The sequence below is a fragment of the Haliotis asinina genome, chromosome 1, assembly GCF_037392515.1.
Source record: "Haliotis asinina isolate JCU_RB_2024 chromosome 1, JCU_Hal_asi_v2, whole genome shotgun sequence".
In the NCBI taxonomy this organism is placed as follows: Eukaryota; Metazoa; Mollusca; class Gastropoda; order Lepetellida; family Haliotidae; genus Haliotis; species Haliotis asinina.
The window spans coordinates 102437240-102456085 of NC_090280.1; the positions used below are offsets into that span (position 1 = coordinate 102437240).

Sequence of the window (18846 nt, forward strand, 5' to 3'; positions counted from 1 at the left end):
ATAGATCCAAGAATAAAATTCACACACCAGAGCATATTCACGTAAGAGAAAGAGAATCAGTCACGTCAAGATTTGATGTCGATCATTAAAAGATTTGAATAAGTAAGTACAGAAGGGTGTAAATAGTATCAATCAGCGGCAGTAGTTTCACACACAAAAAAATCACTCAAAGGTTACAGCAATGTACATCTGAAAATATTATTATATATGAAATGCAAACCGGATTTATGAAGGGCAACTCAACGGTGGATAACATATTCACCATATTCTGCATGGAATGATCGGAAAACACATCTCAAAATCGGGGTGGGTGGGGGGGCGTTTCTCTTTTCCAGTGACTTTTCGAGGGCGTCTGACAACTGAAACCATTCACATCTTTAATGCCCACTCGTCAACCATACTATACCATATCTGTAGATTGTAATGTAGGACAGCCCTGCAAGATATTTTCTCTAAACTATAACTATATGTCAGATATCCCAGTGGTTTAACAGAACTCGTAAATGAATTACATCAAAGAGAACCAACCAATAGTTACACCTACTTGAGTTCTAACTGACGCAATGGCCATGCAAGATATATATCATCCAAAGGAGTGGATTCTTCATTTAGAATGCCTTGTAATTTTTCCATCAAAAGGGATCAATATTTCAATCATCCACTATGAAGGCTCATTTATTGTCTAATCCCTTTAAAAAGAAATTGATTTTAGTCATTTTTTTAATTAGTAAGTGAATTGGCATTTGTATAAATGAATACGTAACTTTGAGTGTTAGTGGCAATATTTTCAAAGGGGATTGATCGCATAAACCGCATAACTTACTCATTGTTGAGTATTACTGCGCAAGGAACAGCCATGTGCCAGGATTATTAATGTAGGTGCTGAGACTAACGTGATTTATCACAATGGGACTATTTGGGGCCCATTCCATGAACTTATTACTCCCAGCAACTAGTCCTTTCCCTCCAGAGATGACGCCATTCTTCCAGCTGATCCAAAATGGTCTGTACTCGTTGCAGGATACAATAGATGATTCATAGAGGAAAGCCATGCTCCCGCACTGCAGGCATCCATTAATAGAGGACCTGGAGTTACCGTGACCACCAAATGACACCTCATACATAGCAGCAGAATACGTGTTGGGATTTGTGTGTAGGGCAATGTTGGCATCGAAGCACGTCTTGACCAGAAACACCAGGGTAGAAGTGTTGCCTGTGATAGCTTGAAGGTTGCTGGTTGATATCTGTTGGAAGGTGTATGTGCTGATACTGGGCGTGGTCTGTGTGATGTAAGGACCTGGAAATGAAATGATTTGAGCATGTTGATGATTGTCAGTGAAAGTACAGAACAAATAGTAGATCTGCCTAATCGTCTCCTCTCTCTTGGAGCAGGCCAAATTGGAGCACATAATAAGGATGCAGCTGGATGCCAACCTGATCCGCCTGATGCAGTCGTAGGTTTACCAGTTTAACAATAAAGAGACGCAAACACACCAACCCATTATCCGCATCAAATAGTATCAGTCCTAAATACGTACACCCATTCTGTGAAACAAACAGGTGCTGGCAGAAACAAAAGAAATTTCTTTTGAAAAAATGGTTACCTGTGCAGTTGATCACGGGTGGAGTCCAGCTGCCATCGACCACGCAGGTGTTGTTGACACTGACGACATCCAGCGGTACATCTCTGTACTTTGTGTTACACGTACATGACCTGATATCCCCTGTTAGCTTGGATTCAGAACTACAGACTGCGTTAGGGAAAGGTTCTTCAGAACAGACATCTAGTTGATAAACTTCAGCTGTGGAGTAGAAAAGTTGACACTGCCGTCATACTAAGCGCTGCTCTGTTCAGTACGATCGGTGTCAAACTATGCAACAGTTCAATCGTACCCAAGTGGTCTGCAGATAATCTAGGACTCCTTCCACATAGCAACCTTTGCTACGATTAGCCTTACCTCCCATTCTTTGACATTGTACTAAGGTTACCTTAGTGACCTACGATCACCTTAGTGCTTTGTGTAAGGAGAATCTGGTCTGGACATTATATGAAGCTTTGACTCAGATCTCAAACTGTATTTGGAACAGGTTCTTCAGAACAAACATCTGGCGGATTGACATTAACGGTGAAGTAACTAACAACATACAATGTTGTTGGGAGGTCAGATTAAAGGGTGCTAGTGACATCACTTCATGTGTTTTATGTATTGACAATGATGTATGAGTGACCTTTAGCTCCACCACAGAAGTATTTCAGTCACATCCTGACTACAGATAGTTATAAATACATAAAACATGTACTCGAAGGACAGTAAATCCATCTAAAATATCACAGTATCTCAGGAACTGATACTAGCATCCTTCTCTAAAATTCGATTTCAAATTAAAACAATACAGTATGAAAACGCGATGAGTATCGCCTGCACCTGAAGGTAGATCACCATACTAGGACTGCAGCAATGGCATCGTGTTCAGCGGAATGGTATATCTATTCCTCATGATTTTTGTGATGAAAGGGTTCTTCCAGTTACGCCCAATACTTCCTTGTCTACGCAGTAAGGTGAGTCCCACTCTGGGCAGATCTGATCGGAGATTGACTCTTTAATTTGGTTGACTATAGACAAAAAGCACACATTCTTTGTCGGACTGTGGATGTATAAAGTGTGATATCATCACACCGTTGGTGGATCTGGACATAATGAGGTCAAGGAAGACTCGTCTGATAATAGTATCAAGCTGAACAAGCTCGGAAGACCCTGCATTCTGATAGCTTTGGTTCTTGATGACTTCAACATTAGGCCGTCTGCAAATCAAGCTATCATTTGATTGATTAATGTTGGCCCTTCATGATATGAGTCCAACCCTGCCAGTACTAATATGAGACACTGAAGAGTCACAGGCTTGGTCATGTTCATCCATTCCACATGTGCTAGTTGGAACGTGTTGGGGGTCGTGTGTCTTTTTTCTGTTGGAGGGGATCACAAGCATTCCACAACTATTCTATATCGTTATGAAATAAGCAATTAGTATGAGTCCGTATAGGGTAAAGAGGGAAAGTTTGCACTAAACCAATTGATATTTACCATTAAACGGTAAAACTAATTGAGTATGGCTTGTACCGGACAAAATGACAGCTCCTTTGATAATATGAAAGATAATATGAATTATACCCATTGCGTGCCCTTGAGCCATAAAGTTGGGGAATAATGGAATGGATTTTGATCCTAAAATAGACTGTTATACTCCCTTTGTATTAAAATGGACTCCATGCGAGCCCATTTGTCTTCCGGAGCAGAAATGTATAAACCGTTCAATGTTTCTTCACCAAACCTGGCACAAAGATAGGTATGGTGGTGTACTGGTGCTTTTGTGGTAGTTTGGGTGAGTGAGTGAGTTAATATTTATCGTCACATCGGCAATATCGCAGCCATATCGTGACGAGAACAATACAAAAAACATGATATATATATCAATAATACTTGAAACAATCTAAAAACTGTTGACAAAAAACAGCAAAACCACTAGTATATCACAGATATTCATTTAAAACTAGTAATAATGTCTAAAACAGTTTAATTACTGAGGACACTACAATATAAAAACGGGCTACAGACTGCCAACAACTGAAGGTAGATCACTATACTAGGGACCATGGGGACTTACAGTACTTTTGCTACCTACATGGCTAGCTGGATTTAAATCATCCCTTCAGCCATTAGCAATTTAGACATATCTAGCCATATATTAAAACAACACATATGCTCCGAGTAAAACAGTGGAGAGCTTTAATTCACTTCGAAAGTTATGCCTCGGGAGGACAATAATTTTACTGTACTTTAACCCCTCTTGAGGATACTGCCACTAACAATCTCAGTTACTAATTGAAACTTCCATTCGTATAATATTTATCTATTTACAGCTCAGACAACAAAACTAACTCTTCCAAAAAAGCAATGATTGAATGAGAACTATCATTAATAAATAGATCCTTCAAAGTTCGTGATGTAAAATATTTATCCCTTGTGATGGAATATTCTACACAGTCAAGCAAGACATGCTTGACTGTGATTCTCTCATCACAAGGGATACAAAATGGAGGATCGTCATCTTTAAGCAAATATTCATGTGTATATCGTGTGTGGCCAATACGACATCGTCGCATGATGACCTCTTCAAAGTTGTATTTCATGTAATTTGTTGATACCTACTTGAGTGTCCCACCTCTTCTGCATCAGGTCACGGATGTAAGACCTATTTGTAGCTTTATAATCAGTGTATGGAGTAAGTAGTGATGTCACAGATTTGTTGAGTGCTGCTTTAGCAGCAAGGTCAGCCAGTGTGTTCTCAGAAATGCCCACGTGGCTGGGTAACCAGCAACAGACGATGTCGTATTGGCCAGTAGCAAGATCATCATACAGTTCAATAATGTCTATTAAAAATGGATGTTTACAGGAAATATTTTTAATAGCCTGAAGACAAGAAAGAGAGTCTGAACAGACTACATATTGTTTACGCTTAGAGTGTCTTTGAATATATTTAAGAGTTGTTAATATGGCATTTGCTTCAGCAGTAAAAATAGAGCTGTTATCTGGAATTCTACAAGATATTGTTCTCGATCCAATGACAGTGGCACAAGCTACTGCACCACCGCCCTTAGAACCATCTGTAAATAAGGGTTTGCAATTGCAATATTTGCTTTTTAATTGATTATATTCTTGTTTATATTGTAATTCATTCGTTTCTTATTTTTTAAATGAAGGTAATGTTAGGTCGACTTGTGGCCCTAACCAACTGCCAAGGAGGAGAAGAAAGAAGACGGGAACGAGCTGTTTCCCATGTTTCTTCAGCTGTCTCAATGCCGGCCGAAGAAAGAAAGGGTTTAATTCTGTGCCCGAGAGGTGGAACAAGAGGAGACTTTTTGTTGTACAAGTCCTCGTAGAGAGGATTGAAAACACAGTTATATGCAGGGTTAGATTCATTAGAGTATAGCTTTGTTAAATATTGCAAAGACAATTTTATACGGCGTTGTTTAAGAGATGGTTCATCGGCTTTAACATATAGACTGTCAACAGGAGATGTTCTAAAGGACCCAAGTTCTAAAGGAGCTAAGACAAAGTCTTAGACCTTGAGGATGAACAGAATTTAATAACTTTAAGTTGCTGTTGCAGGCTCCGCCATAGACGATGGAGCAATATGCAAGTTTAGATTATCAAGGGTAGCTTGATACCCTCTCACCTCACCTCTCCATTTAGAATTTAATACCACTTTCAACAAATCAAGTGCTTTCAGGCATTTAGTTTTCAAAGATTTGATATGAGGCAGAAACATTAGGTGTGAGTCAAAAATTAATCCCAAGATCTTGGCCTCCTTCACAACTTTAATGGGAGTGCCATCTAGAGTTAGTTCAGGGTCTTTCTGTGCTTTGTATTTACGACAAAAATGTATGCAATTATATTAGTTTTCGATTAGAAAATTTAAAGCTGTTTTCAAGACACCATTTATTTATTATTCAATTGCTGCTTAATGGTATTCATATTTTTACCACGACAAGAAATATTAAAATCATCCACAAATAACGATCCAATTGAATCGTTTAAAACGTTTGATAAACTATTTATCTTTATACTAAAAATAGTGACAGTCAAGATACTGCCTTGTGGAACACCCTGATCCTGATTGTAATGATCGGACGGGGTAGAACCCACGCGGACCTGTAATTGTCTGGGTTTTTTTAAAGTTGGCCATAAATTCAGGCAAACGACCTCGCAAGCCGCAACCATGTAAGTCTTGAATTCAAGTACATAATTCGAAGAGGAAGAGTGTTTCACTTAGTTAATTAGCAATATCAGATTTATCAGTAAGCAATTGATCTCCCTGTTAAAGATGATGGACAGTAGATTTAGTACCTTTACCTTTGATTTTCTGGACCATGTTCCATACCTTAGACATAGGTGTCCTCGAATGTATTTTAGATACATAATTTTGCCAAGATTGGCCTTTGTTCTGTTTAAGAGTACGCCGCGCGTAACATGTAACGTAAATCGGACGGCAACTGCTTGAAAATTAGTAGTGAGTGTGATAGGGCTGTGGATAACATTCTGTGTGACTTGGATTGAAGATCCTCCAGTGGCTCTGTCAGCCGGACGTGAGAAACAATTATAAGCATTGAAATGACGTAGCTCAAAAAGATCTGTCTGCTTTAAAATAAGTCTCCTACAGACAGACTGCTGACGGCGTACAATCCTGGACCAATAACTGTAATTCATTATAATTATGCCTTATTGGGGATCTACCCCGTACCTTTTTGATGGGCGAGAAGCTGTGTGCCCTAAAATGGACATTTTCGGACACGTCCATGTCCTCAAGTGATCCATATTTGTTGTAAAGTTTAATCTTTTCGGACCCTTTCGGGGCTCTGCCACTTTGTTTTTGGGAAGAATCCGGCTTAAGTTTACCTATGCCTTTAACAGTTTGTTGCACGTTACACTAAAATTGAGACCTTGTGGTAGACTGAGATGACACATTATGCTCACGATCTGGCTCTGGTTGACTTTGAGACGTGCCAGGAAGTGGCTCAGCAGTTTGGGTAGATATTGCAGGTGCCAAATTCTGTGGGGCATCGGTGCTCACTTACGTCAAATCTGTTTGACAGCCGAAGTTGATCTGGTTGCTTTATTCGCCGCCTCAGATGATGTCTTAGTTTTTGAAGCATATGTTTCTGTTAATTCAGATCTCTGGACAAGCTGTTTTGCTTCAGAAAAAAACTAATATTTTGGGTACATTTCAGTTTGTTTATCTCCATCTTCAGCTTCCATATTGGACACTCTTTTGAAAAAAGAGGAATGGTCTCCTAAACAATTAGTACATTTCTTATAACTACTGTCACAATCTTCTGTTGTGTGTGTCTTCTCCCCACTGTGAGCACACGCAACAGGCAATGTGCAAGTATTGACGCCATGCCCATACTTTTGGCATTTGAAACATCTCAGTGGATTCAGAATATATGTTTCCACTTTGATGTGACAGTAACCAGCCCTTATCGATTTAGGAGCAGTCGTAGTAGAGAGAGAAAACAAATAGGTGTTTGTTTGTCGGATCTCATTATGTTTACGGGTAGTGAAACGTTTTACATACAACACACCTTGTTCCTTCATGTCTGAGGCAATATCAATTTCCAGCATATCTGCAAAAAGGCGGTCTCGGTCTCTCACTATGCCTTTGCTGGTGTTCGATGGGCAGAGACTGATACGGGAATGTCGACAAACGATTTAGTTGACAGGAGGTTATTTGCCTGTTGTCTCTTACTACATTCAATAAGAAGTGAACATGTACGCAAACGTCTAACGTTTTTAACATCTTCTGCTATGCCTTCTACGCCTTTTGAAACAGCAAAAGGGTTCAGCTTCAAAGGAGTCTTGTCAACAGTCTCAAGTACTATAAAACGTGGCCAATAGTCAATAGATGTGGGCGGTCTTTGTTCATTAACATCAGGATCCGTGTCAAGAGGACGTTTTTTCTTGGTGATAGGGGTTTCATAAACCATAGGTAGTGTTTTAAGATTCGTCATCCGAGCTTCCCACCCACCACGGAGTATCACAAGGACAATGCTAAAAACAAGTGGGTCTCCAACTTGCAGCACCAAGGATACTCGGATGATATACTTCAGCAGAAGAGTTATAAATAACTAATCCACCAGATTGGCCCATGAGCCACCGCCTTCTGGCATAAGACGCTTGGCAAAGAGCAAACCATCATATTGCAAATCATTGACCTTTGATATGAACAAATGTACCAAGTCCAGAAGTGAAACATTTTCAAATTAAATTTGTGCAGTGACGTACAAGTCCATAGACAGGGCTTGGCGTGACAAGCCGATTGGTAGGATCGGGCCGATTCTACCACCCGTCTAGGTGAAGTAAGGGCCGAAGTGGTGTGTTGAGCAACAGGAACATGGTTCAGGCTCCTACTGCCGTCAACCACCAGACTACCGTCCTCCACCGACACGGGACGCAACCGACGGCAAAACAGGTTGCCCAATTCGATCGCTCCTTGCGACCAGCAATGGGGTGCATTTGACCAAGCTGACCCGAGTCGACACGGGGGTTTGAACAGTTCTTAGCGTTACCCAGCACCCACCACGAGGAGGTGACTGTTCATAGGTGCCTTTGGTAGTTTGGGATTCTGAGCAGATTAATTTTGTTTTCGCTTCTATGGAAACAAGTTTGGCTTTGACTGAATGTGATGATACTGATCCTTGCTAGAGCAGAATTTCAAAACCTTTCAATACTCTCCGTCCACTTTGCTGTATACATGCGAAACATATGACACAATTATAACTTATAGCACTCATATTCATGAAGAGCAGTTTTGCGTTTGAAGGAGATTGTGATTACTTTGTCTTCTTGTTTTTATTGTTCTGTATTTCCTTCCCCACTTATTCTGTTCATTTTCAGTCATTCTCAAAGATTTCAATAGTCCAAAAAGCAATATGCTAGCCACCACCTTCGGGAAAGGGAGTGCTCAGTGTTTCAGAATGTTTTGTATTTTCTAAAATTACATATTTCTTGTCTTTTCATGAACCTGTATATCACTATTTATGAAAACTATAGGTGTGTAATAAATGGCGGTGCTAACGTTTGAAGGGAAACACTGGAAATAGTATGTCAAAGTTTATGTGCTGCGCATGCGCACAAGAAAATATACAAAATTTAAAGAGCCTCCACATCTGAAATTATTGGAAACATGCTCCTTAATATCGTGACCAATCTTGGTGCTTTTATCATCAAAAGCACAACTCTCATAAAAACGCTCCTTTACTGCAGGGAAAAAAACCTATGTAAATTAATTTGGGTCTTCATTTTGTCACGTAATCGATTAGAAAACACACAGACGGCACTGTAATGGTGTAGGTTACCAACAGCTAATGTGATGCTGTTCCTATTTAGAAGCGTTTCTAGCCCATCCAGGTAATCTACAGTGGCGTGAGACTATATCACTGATAGTCGACGTGGTTACTGTGTACACATGTATAATAGCGCAACGCATTTCTAAAGAATCAATCTGCTCTGACAGCACAAGGGATAAGCATTTGATCGATTCAGTTGTGTACATCCGTTATTGAAAAGAAAGGGAAAGTGTTTGGAAATGATCTTGCAACTGGTTTTGCTTTTTTTTTCTGTGCCAGGAATTCTGTAGCTACTCTGAACGTGCATTTCGTGCAAAACATCACCATAACCAGACTCAATCTGGAGGACTTGCTTGAATCAGATTCTCATGGTCTTTCCGCTGCAACCAAAGGATTGATTTACAACATATATTCTTAGGCTCTATATGGATGATAAAACGATAATTTGTCGATAACTCCTACTACGTATCTAAGTAAACAGAAAACGAACAGTTGAATCGACATTATTCTGAAGGTTATTGATCATCGACACGTTCTCTATATTTCGCGGTACTCTGGAATTTGCCCAGTTTCCGAACAATTGCCGTCCAAGTTCACAGTTGAAAAATGTATTCTTTTCGTTTATTTTGTATGAAATAAGACAAATATACAAACAAGAAAGACCATGCTGTCGGAAATAAACCGTCAGAATTCATAACGGCCCATGGAAAATACCAGCAGCAAAACATTTTCAAGGGTTCACCGTAACTCCTATTCTTTAACATTACATTACCTTGAGGACTTGCGATCACCTTAGTGATTTATGGAAGAAGGCCCTAGGTTCAGTTGTCATCATTTGTACTTTCTGCCATTACTTGGCTGGATTATTGCCATATATACTAGCCACATAAAGAAACCTTGCATTGTCAAAATATTATCCCAGTACGATAACAATGTGAAAAGTGCATATAAACGTAAATGGAGGGATCATGAAACCATAATATGTCGGGAGAATTTCATTGAGAACAGCAATGCATCGACGACGTATAGAGCCTATCAAACGTGCAAGGAAAGCTTGTGGGATATCACGCCATATTCTCTCAAGTTCTGTTTCAAGGTCAAGGACCTTATCTGGCGGATAAGGAAGACGGCGTAGACGTCGACCCATCACGTCCCTAACATGCTGTATGGGGCCCATCACGTCCCTAACATGCTGTATGGGGCCCATCACGTCCCTAACATGCTGTATGGGGGAGAGATCGGGTGAATTTGCAGGCCAAGGCAGTACGTCGACGTTGTGGTGTTGCAAGAAATCCATAGCAATCCTTGCCGTAGGAGAGCAGTCATCGCCCTGTTGGAATGTTAACCCAGGGGCCATAACGTTGCAGAAAAGGAATTGTCGAAGGATCTGATCCCTGTAGCCCACACCAGTTAAGCTGCCCTGAACAATCACCAAAGGAGTTCTTGGCGTGCTGTTAATCTGCTCCAAATCTTAATGGCCTCATGACGTTGTGCAGACGTTAGCCTTGGCAGGCTACGCGTTTCAATAGCCGTTTAATTTTTTGAACGAAGGGCAGGGGTTGAGCTTTCCAAAGTGACAGTATTGTGTGGCATTCTGTTGCTCCCTTTCTCTTTCCCGGTATGCACGAGCAACAACGTATTGCACGTCTCAAGGCCGAAACCACTTACGTCTTGGAACGTGGCACGTGCACGCATGTTGGATACATGTCACTAATCTCTGAATTTATATCATTATGTGTCTACATGGGTTTGATAAATTTGGATTTTACATTTTTGTATATGCAGTTTTTTGTGTGCCTAGTACTGCCGACAAAAATAAGTGAGTGAGTCAGTCAGTATTTAACGTCACATCGGCAGTAGTGCAGCCATATCGAGAACATTCTTGAAAAAAGGAATTTATGTATATGGTAAAAAGCCTGTCGACAAAGGACAGTAAAACAATTACAATATCACAATAAAAAATAAAACTAGCGTGACAAGTTAAAGTGAGTGAGTGAGTTAATATTTAACGTCACATCGGCAATATCTCAGCCATATCGTGACGAGAACATTGAACATTTGTAATGTAATATATGCATGAGGTAAAATCTATCAACAGTACAGTAAAACAACTAGAATATCACAATTTGAATTAAAACTAACAAAGAAAGTTAAAACTAATATCACTATTCAGACAATACAATATAAAAACAGGGCATAGATCACCAACAACTAAAGGTAGATTACCATACTAGAGGCCATGGGGACTTACCATCCCCTCAGCTGCTGGTGATTGTATCCAAGATTAGCCACACAAAAAATAAGTGAACGGATGAAATGACACTCAATGTGAAATTGCTCTGAATGTCCACTAAATCGAATTTGGGTGTGAAGTTCAGTATCTGGTGTGTTTACCGTGTTAGGCAATACATTCACGATGGCATACTGTTGATCAATTTCCCGATGGTTACCCGTGGTATTGCCGGCCATTCCTCCCGAGTAGCTGCAGCAAGCGGGGGAAGTTTGACGGGTGAGGGTCCCTGGCGTACTCCCTTCGACAGAGAACGTCCCGTAGATGTTCAATTACGGACAGGTCTGAGAGAGCTGGTCCAGCGTCCGTATACCCTCTCGTCGGAGATAACTGCGACAGTTTGGGCGGGATGTGGTCAGGCATTATCATCATGGAATTCAAGATTCCTCCATAAGATTCTAGCCAGTAGAAATTCGTCGCCCAATGTGTACGGAATTCCCTATTGATAGCAAATGCTGATTTGAACCTATAGTGTACAGCCGTTAATGTAATAAGATGATTCTGTCGTGGTGTCGCTGATTTTGGTGTACCGCGCCCAGGTCTCATTGCAACCCCACCTGTTTGACGGTACTTGTCCCACAGGCGTGAAATTACACTTTTTGATTTAACCAACATTCGGGCAACGTGACACAACGATGTCTCCACCCCAGGAGGCAATTCAATTCTATTGCATTAGTGAGTTCTCCAATACGTTTATAGAGGTTAACGTCTGTGTGCACGTGCATCAGGCGGTGGTAATATAAGTAATGCATCATGTGGAGGTGTCAATGCATCATGTGGAGATGGTAATGCAACATGTAGAGGTGGTAATGCAACATGAGGAGGTGGTATGCATCATGTGGAGGTGGTATGCATCATGTGGAATGTCATTGGCATTAGTTCCTTTATTTTCTGTCAATAGTATATAAAAGTGACTTAAACTATAGTTACTCAAGTTATTCACTCACAACTTCCAGCTGATGGAAAATATGGACGATTATCTATAGCGTCTGATACGCAACGTCTTTGGTCGATTCAGGTGGAACTGAAGTCATGCTCATGTGCCGCATATGTACGCGGAACGTACAATTGTGAGGGAACTGTGATTAGGATAACCAGTTGTCCTAGAGCTGTACTGGCTGAGTGGGTTACATGGCGAACTTTGAGTGTTGGCGATAACCTGCCTGAGACAGAGAACGTAGGTTCCTATCTTTAATACGACTCATTCTAACAAAAGTACTAAGATCTCTACGTCACTTATAATGTGAAATCCCAAATAGACCATGTGTCAAAAAGTCAAACTAATTAATATTATGAATCAATATATGATTCTGCCGCTGGTGCCCAGACGGTCCCGGATTCGAGGAGACATTCTCCAAAACAGGTTCATTGTTGGTGTGCATTATGCAGCAACCGCCTCGACACAGCCGCATTGCTGAGGGACAAAATTGCTCGGTGTGTACACAACCGTACGGATCTAATATTTACAGTCTCTGCCAGCCTCCCAATAAACACGGCCCAGGAACATATCAATAACAGGCTGTGATAAGGAAACGCTATTGGTCCTATGGGAATTGTGTGTGTGGCGATTCCTTAGGGAGACAAGGTGGATCGCAACGCATCCGATAACATCCGTGTCTGTTCTGTTAGAGTTTGATACAAAACATGCTTATTAAATCAGATCAGAAGCACCCGATTCCTCATATTATATACTAACTGCCACATTTGCATGAAAGACAGAAATATAATGATAAAATACCAAGAATAGAAAGTTGAGTGTCATTCATTTTAATGATAAAATACCAAGAATAGAATGTTGAGTGTCATTCATTTTTTGAAATGAATGACACTCAACTTTCTATTCTTGGTATTTTATCATTATATTTCTGTCTTTCATACTGTGGAAATGTTGTGCAATTCTGTATATACAACACTATAGAAAAATTGGGTTTCACTTGTCAAAGATAACAAACAGTAACTTCTGGTTTTCACTTTTCAAAAGAAGGTTACCTTTTGAGGGGATACGTGGCACGTGCACGTATGTTGGATACATACAATACAAGAGACAACACATACAATACAAGAGATACACATACATAAGGACACAAAACACCCATTCATATGTCAAGTAGTACTAAAACAGCTAGCAACAACGCCCAGTGTATGAGGTAAAGATAAATGTGAATGTATAATAACAAATTTAAGAATCAGAGCTGTATACAGGCGACATTAAAAAGAAAAAGAAAATTTTGCTGAGGAGCATTAGCAAATGGGAAAAAGCTGACTTTAATTAAACGCATGTCATAAAAAAGTAAGATAGTATTTTGAGTATCATAGTTTCGGTATAAAACATACCACTTCAGTGGCAAAACATCACACTTTCTCACAATATATTTAATGTTCATGTAAAATTACAAAACAAAGGCCTACCTGCCAGACACAGCGGTGCTTTGGTCACACGATGCACACTGCATCGCCTCCCTGACGGACACGTGTGATCTGCGCAGGGGCCAGTGAGTTCCTGTATTAATGTAAGCCAAATATTTCCAACAATTATATACATTTCCGGTGTTAATTAGAAATTTCTCCAAGATAAAGATCAAAAACAAAACTGAACGGAACTATATCGGGCACAAATATCCATCGTTTTCCTGGAACATCAGTCACTGGCAGGTAGTGCGTTAAACAGTACATACAGCACATATAGTACTATATAGTACATATAGCACATGTAGTACTATATAGTATAGTACTGTATAGTACATATAAATAAAACAACCAAACGATTTGCATAAGCATGAGATCTTCCCTCATTATACTTGGTCTAAAGACCCGGGTTCGATTCCCCATATGGGTCCAATGTGTGAGGCCCATTTTCTGGTGTCCCCCGCCGTGATATCGCTGGAATATTGCTAAAAGCGGCGTAAAACCAAACTGACTGACTCACTCACTCACGTGGTCTAATGCACACTTTTGATGATCAGGAGCATCGGTTGCAAACTCACTTAAACCATACATTTCCGCTTTTGTTCTATACTGAGTCGAAAAAGAAACTTCACATTCTTTCTTCAGGGCACCATTAAAGAACAAGAGATGGTAAGATGGTTAAATTGTTATTATTTCATTGCTGAAATCTGTGTGATGTACTCGATACACTGACACCGACACAAACAGTTCCATTAGGCTACGCCGCCGTTCCAAAACATGGGTATACAGAATGTCAAGTCACAAGAATATAAGAATAAGAATATAAATTCGAAATTTCTCAGTTCAATATTGTGTATGGTCGCCCCTCGCATTCGCCACTGCCAAACACCGTCTCCTCATCGACTGCCTGATGCTTGTGAACACGTGGTTGGGGATTCTGCGCTATTGCTCTTGCAAGGCAGCGCCAAGTTCCTGCAAATTCTGAGCCTGGTTCCTAAGACCACGAAACCTTCTCCCAAGTGCATCCCAAACGTGCTCTATTCGATTCAGGTCAGGGGACCCCGATGGCCAGTCCATGACGCCGATTCCAGCGTTTTGAAGGACATTTCGTGTCAACATCGCGGCATGCGGGCCATGAGCCTCCATGAAAGAACCATCTCAGAGATGAGCACCTGGTCGCGGTAAGCAGCAGCTGTGAGGCTTCCATGGATGGCCAGAAGTCGGGAACGGTTGTTCCCACAGAAAGCATCCCACACCATGCAACTTCCGCCCCCGAATCTGTCGACTTCCTGTACACAACATTAGGCATACCGTTCACGACGTCGTCTCCAGACTATATGCCTGCCGTCCGCGAAACTGAGAGTAAAGCTGGATTCATCGCTAAACACGACTCAATTCCAGTCTCTCTGGGTCCATCGGAGGTGATGTTGGGCCCACAGCAGACGTTGACGTTTATGAAACGGCGTCAATATAGGCCCACGATATGGACGTCGAGAATGGAAACTGGCCGCCCACAACCGATTTCGAATGATCTGTGAGGACAGTCGACCTCTCAACATTTCAGCCCTGGTTCGTGTAGCCGGCAGAAATCTGCTCGTGACGTCACACGTGGACGACCCGACCTTGGGCGACCAGAAGTGGTGCCAGTTTGTTGTAGACGACCTCGCAAGTCATACACAGTACGACGGCTGCATCCCATTGCTCTTGCGACTTCAATAACGGATCTTCCCGCTTGCAGCATGTCAACGGCACGTTTGACAATCGTGGCATTTAAAGTACCTTTCGAACTGTTGTTTAAACGTGTTTTTTTCAATTCTTGGGGCCAATGCAAACACGTGCAAATGAAGAAAACTTCGATTCGAAGATCACGTGATCGACTGCACGAGCAAAACCTGATTTGGCACCAACGTCATTTACACGACGAATGGATGGGTTTGAGCTGCTTTTGCTAACGTTTTTCTAGAGTTGAAAGATAGGGATCCCATTTCGGATATATAGATTTATCATCGGAGACACAATATTCATTTGTTTAAAAAAGTACATTTTGTGACGTTTCTTTTTTGACTCAGTATATATTATATGGACAACTGACTAGCCATCGCACCTGTTTATGACGGGGAAACCGATAAGGAATCACCTATCTAGAACACTTGTCATCACGTTTTTGCATCTATGTTGGACAACATATTGACATGGGTGTGGACAGGGCTTTCTAGCTTTTAATCATTTAACACAGGCATACATTCATGGCGCCGGGTTTCCAGCGGAAAATAAGCCACTGTTTATCCCTTCGCTGAACACGTCATTTTGTCATTGGGTAATGACTTGTCATTAATCGATATATTTTCTCACACACCCGTATACCCCTCTGGATCAACATTCATATATGTGCCTGCAATGTAATCCACCCCTACATGGAAATACATACCTTCGGCCAGTGTGAAATATCACTATGTTGCCACGGTGGTTTCGTCACCAGGTCGGTTGGTGCTGTGGAACTGTCTTTCTTGTGAAGGTGGCAGGTGCGAAGTGTAGGTTCGAATCCGAACGAGGAACAGCCAAGATGAGCGTAGCATTCAACGGCACACTCACGTGCAGCAGACACCTTTTCCTTAATGATGCCAAACAAGTTGTTTTCTAGATAAAGACCGCTTTCTGTGATTGATGCGTCATTGATGCAAAGCAGCTGAACTGGATAAATGAAACTAACAATGAAACACAGAATCACCGGGACCATCTTACTGCGCTGCAGCTGGATAACTGAGTTACACTGCCATTGTGTTGATATAGCTGCATGGTTTCCATGTGGTTATCGATTGTTTAACAACATCGATTTTGATACATCTCCTTACATACAACCCCGCATGGCTCAGTCTCAACTTCCTGCACCTAGTTTGATGATTATATAAGGCCCTCGGATTCCTTCAATTAATCTTTGAAATAGGTAGTTACACTCAGCTCGAAGGGTTGAGGGGTGTAACTAACTATTTCAATGATTACACCCAAGGATCAGGGTCATATAACTGTCTTCAACCATAACAGAAAAATTATCTCGATTTGGATGATAATCGATAACATAATTTCTACATTTTGTCACGCACTGTTTGAAAGCAGAGTTTGATCGCCAAGATGCGAACTTGCTCATGTAAAGTACACTTTTGGTTGAGTCCCATCTGGGATTCGAACCCGCACTCTCAGAGTCAAGCACCTAATCGCCAGCACAGAAAGTCAGCCGCCTAACCCGCTCAGCCACCACGACTTCCACAAAAATGAGAGTCGGACAACTGGTAGTCTGGACTGCGTACTTTGTGTACCCCTCTGATAAGTGTGAATTGGCACGGCTCCCACGGCCGAAAGCTATGATTACACGATGCCACTTAGAAAGTGGTCAAATGCAACATAGGTCATATTTGGGATTTCACTTTCTCACTAAAGTACAAATTCTCATTGCTCATGTAATGCCCGTGGTGATTAAGAGCTTGCTGCACTGACCTGTGATCGTTCCCGCTGGCATTTTTGTTTTATGTGAGCTCAGTTAGGGAAGAGATGTCAAGTATTCCCGCGGTATGTGTCTGAAAGGAGAGCCGCATGTATCATTTCAGCAGCAGACGGTGGCCTGAACGGTGACACGCTTCGGAAATGTCTACCTAGGAATTTATTTAAGATGTTGAAATGTTACCGTGCTCTCAGGTTCTCAGACTGTATACATACTGGAAATACGATGTTAGTGATATAATACGATGTTAGTGATATAATACGATGTTAGTGATATAATACGATGTTAGTGATATTACATTAGAGGAGGAAGAACAAATTTTAGCATCCTGGGAATCTGCCACATGGACTTCAAACATCAGCGTAATTGTTAATATGGCTTTGCTAACACTTGTGCACTGTGAGTGAGTGAGTTACTATTTTACGTCACATCGGCAATATCTCAGCCATATCGTGACGAGAACATTGAACATTTAAATGTAATATATGCATGAAGTAAAATCTATCAACAGTACAGTAAAACAACTAGAATATCACAATTTGAATTAAAACTAGCAAAGAAAGTTAAAACTTATATCACTATTTAGACAATACAATATTGAAACAGGCTATAGATCGCCAACAACAGATCACGACACTAGGGACCATGGAGACTTACAGTACCTTTGCTACCTACATGGACCCCAGTTGGATTTGCACCATCCCTTCAGATACTGCTGATTGTATTAAAAGTTAGCCAAAATTAACACAACAAGAATTCTACCTTTAAAAAGCTTGGAAAGTTCACATAGACCTGAAAGGTTTTGGAGTGAGTGACTGAGTGAGTTAATATTTAACGTCACATCGGCAATATTTCAGCCATATCGTGACGGGAACATAACATTGAAATGGAATATGTGAGTATTATAAAAATCTGTCGACAAAGGACAGTAAAACAACTAGAATATCATAGAAAAGAATGTAAAACTAGTAACTATACCTGAAACAATTTATCTATAGAGGACAATACAATATAAAAACAGACTATAGATCGCCAACAACAGAGGGTAGATCACCACACTAGGGACCAAAGAGACTTACAATACCTTTGCTACCTACATGGACCCTAGCTGGATTTACACCATTCCTTCAGCTGCTGGCGATTGGACGAAAAGTTAGCCAAAATTAAAAGAACATGAATACTACGATTAAAAACCTGGTACACGTAAATTTACTGTGAATGTTTGTGGACTTACGTACCCTCTCAGGAGGACAATAATTTTACAATACTTTAACCTCCTTTAAGGGTACAGCCACCAACAACTCAAGTTACTAATCCAAACTACCAATAATTAAAATACATCTATTTACACAACATAATATTTCGTTTAAAGAAACAACAATTAAATGAGAACTAACGCTGGTAAAAAGATCCTTAATTGTTTTAACTGTAAAATATGCTTGATCGTGACTCTCTCATCACAAGGGATCCAAAATGGAGGATCCTCACCTTTTACCAAGTATACATGAGTATATAGTGTACGACCAATACGACATCGTCGTAAAATAACCGGTACCTCTTCAAATCTGGACTGACAACCTAAGTAGGTGTAACCAACATACGGTTTTATTTCATGTACTTCATCTATACCTACTTGGTTGTCCCACCTCTTCTGCATCAGGTCACGGATGTAAGTTCCAATGCTAGCTTTGTAATCAGAGTTTGGAAATCCCTACGTGGATGGGTAACCAACAGAAGACGATGTCGTAT

The 18846-nt window shown here is 40.8% G+C and overlaps 1 protein-coding gene across 1 annotated transcript; it reads right to left on the minus strand.

Moving 5' to 3' along the window:
- Window positions 1–836: 836 nt before the first annotated feature.
- On the minus strand, window positions 837–16338 carry LOC137285323 (uncharacterized). The gene is made up of 4 exons (XM_067817684.1): window positions 16030–16338; window positions 13605–13695; window positions 1605–1802; window positions 837–1297 (listed from the first exon to the last, which is right to left on the minus strand). Exons 1-4 carry the CDS (start codon window positions 16336–16338, stop codon window positions 837–839), a joined length of 1059 nt encoding a protein of 352 aa, XP_067673785.1.
- Between the last annotated feature and the right edge of the window lie 2508 nt (window positions 16339–18846).

Excerpts from the sequence above, each read along its gene's own strand:
- LOC137285323 (XM_067817684.1), bottom strand. The coding sequence starts at position 16,338 with ATGGTCCCGGTGATTCTGTGTTTCATTGTTAGTTTCATTTATCCAGTT. Across the intron at positions 13,696-16,029 it reads ATATTTCACACTGGCCGAAG|GAACTCACTGGCCCCTGCGC; the intron begins GTATGTATTTCC and ends ACATTAATACAG. Across the intron at positions 1,803-13,604 it reads AGCACCGCTGTGTCTGGCAG|CTGAAGTTTATCAACTAGAT; the intron begins GTAGGCCTTTGT and ends TCTACTCCACAG.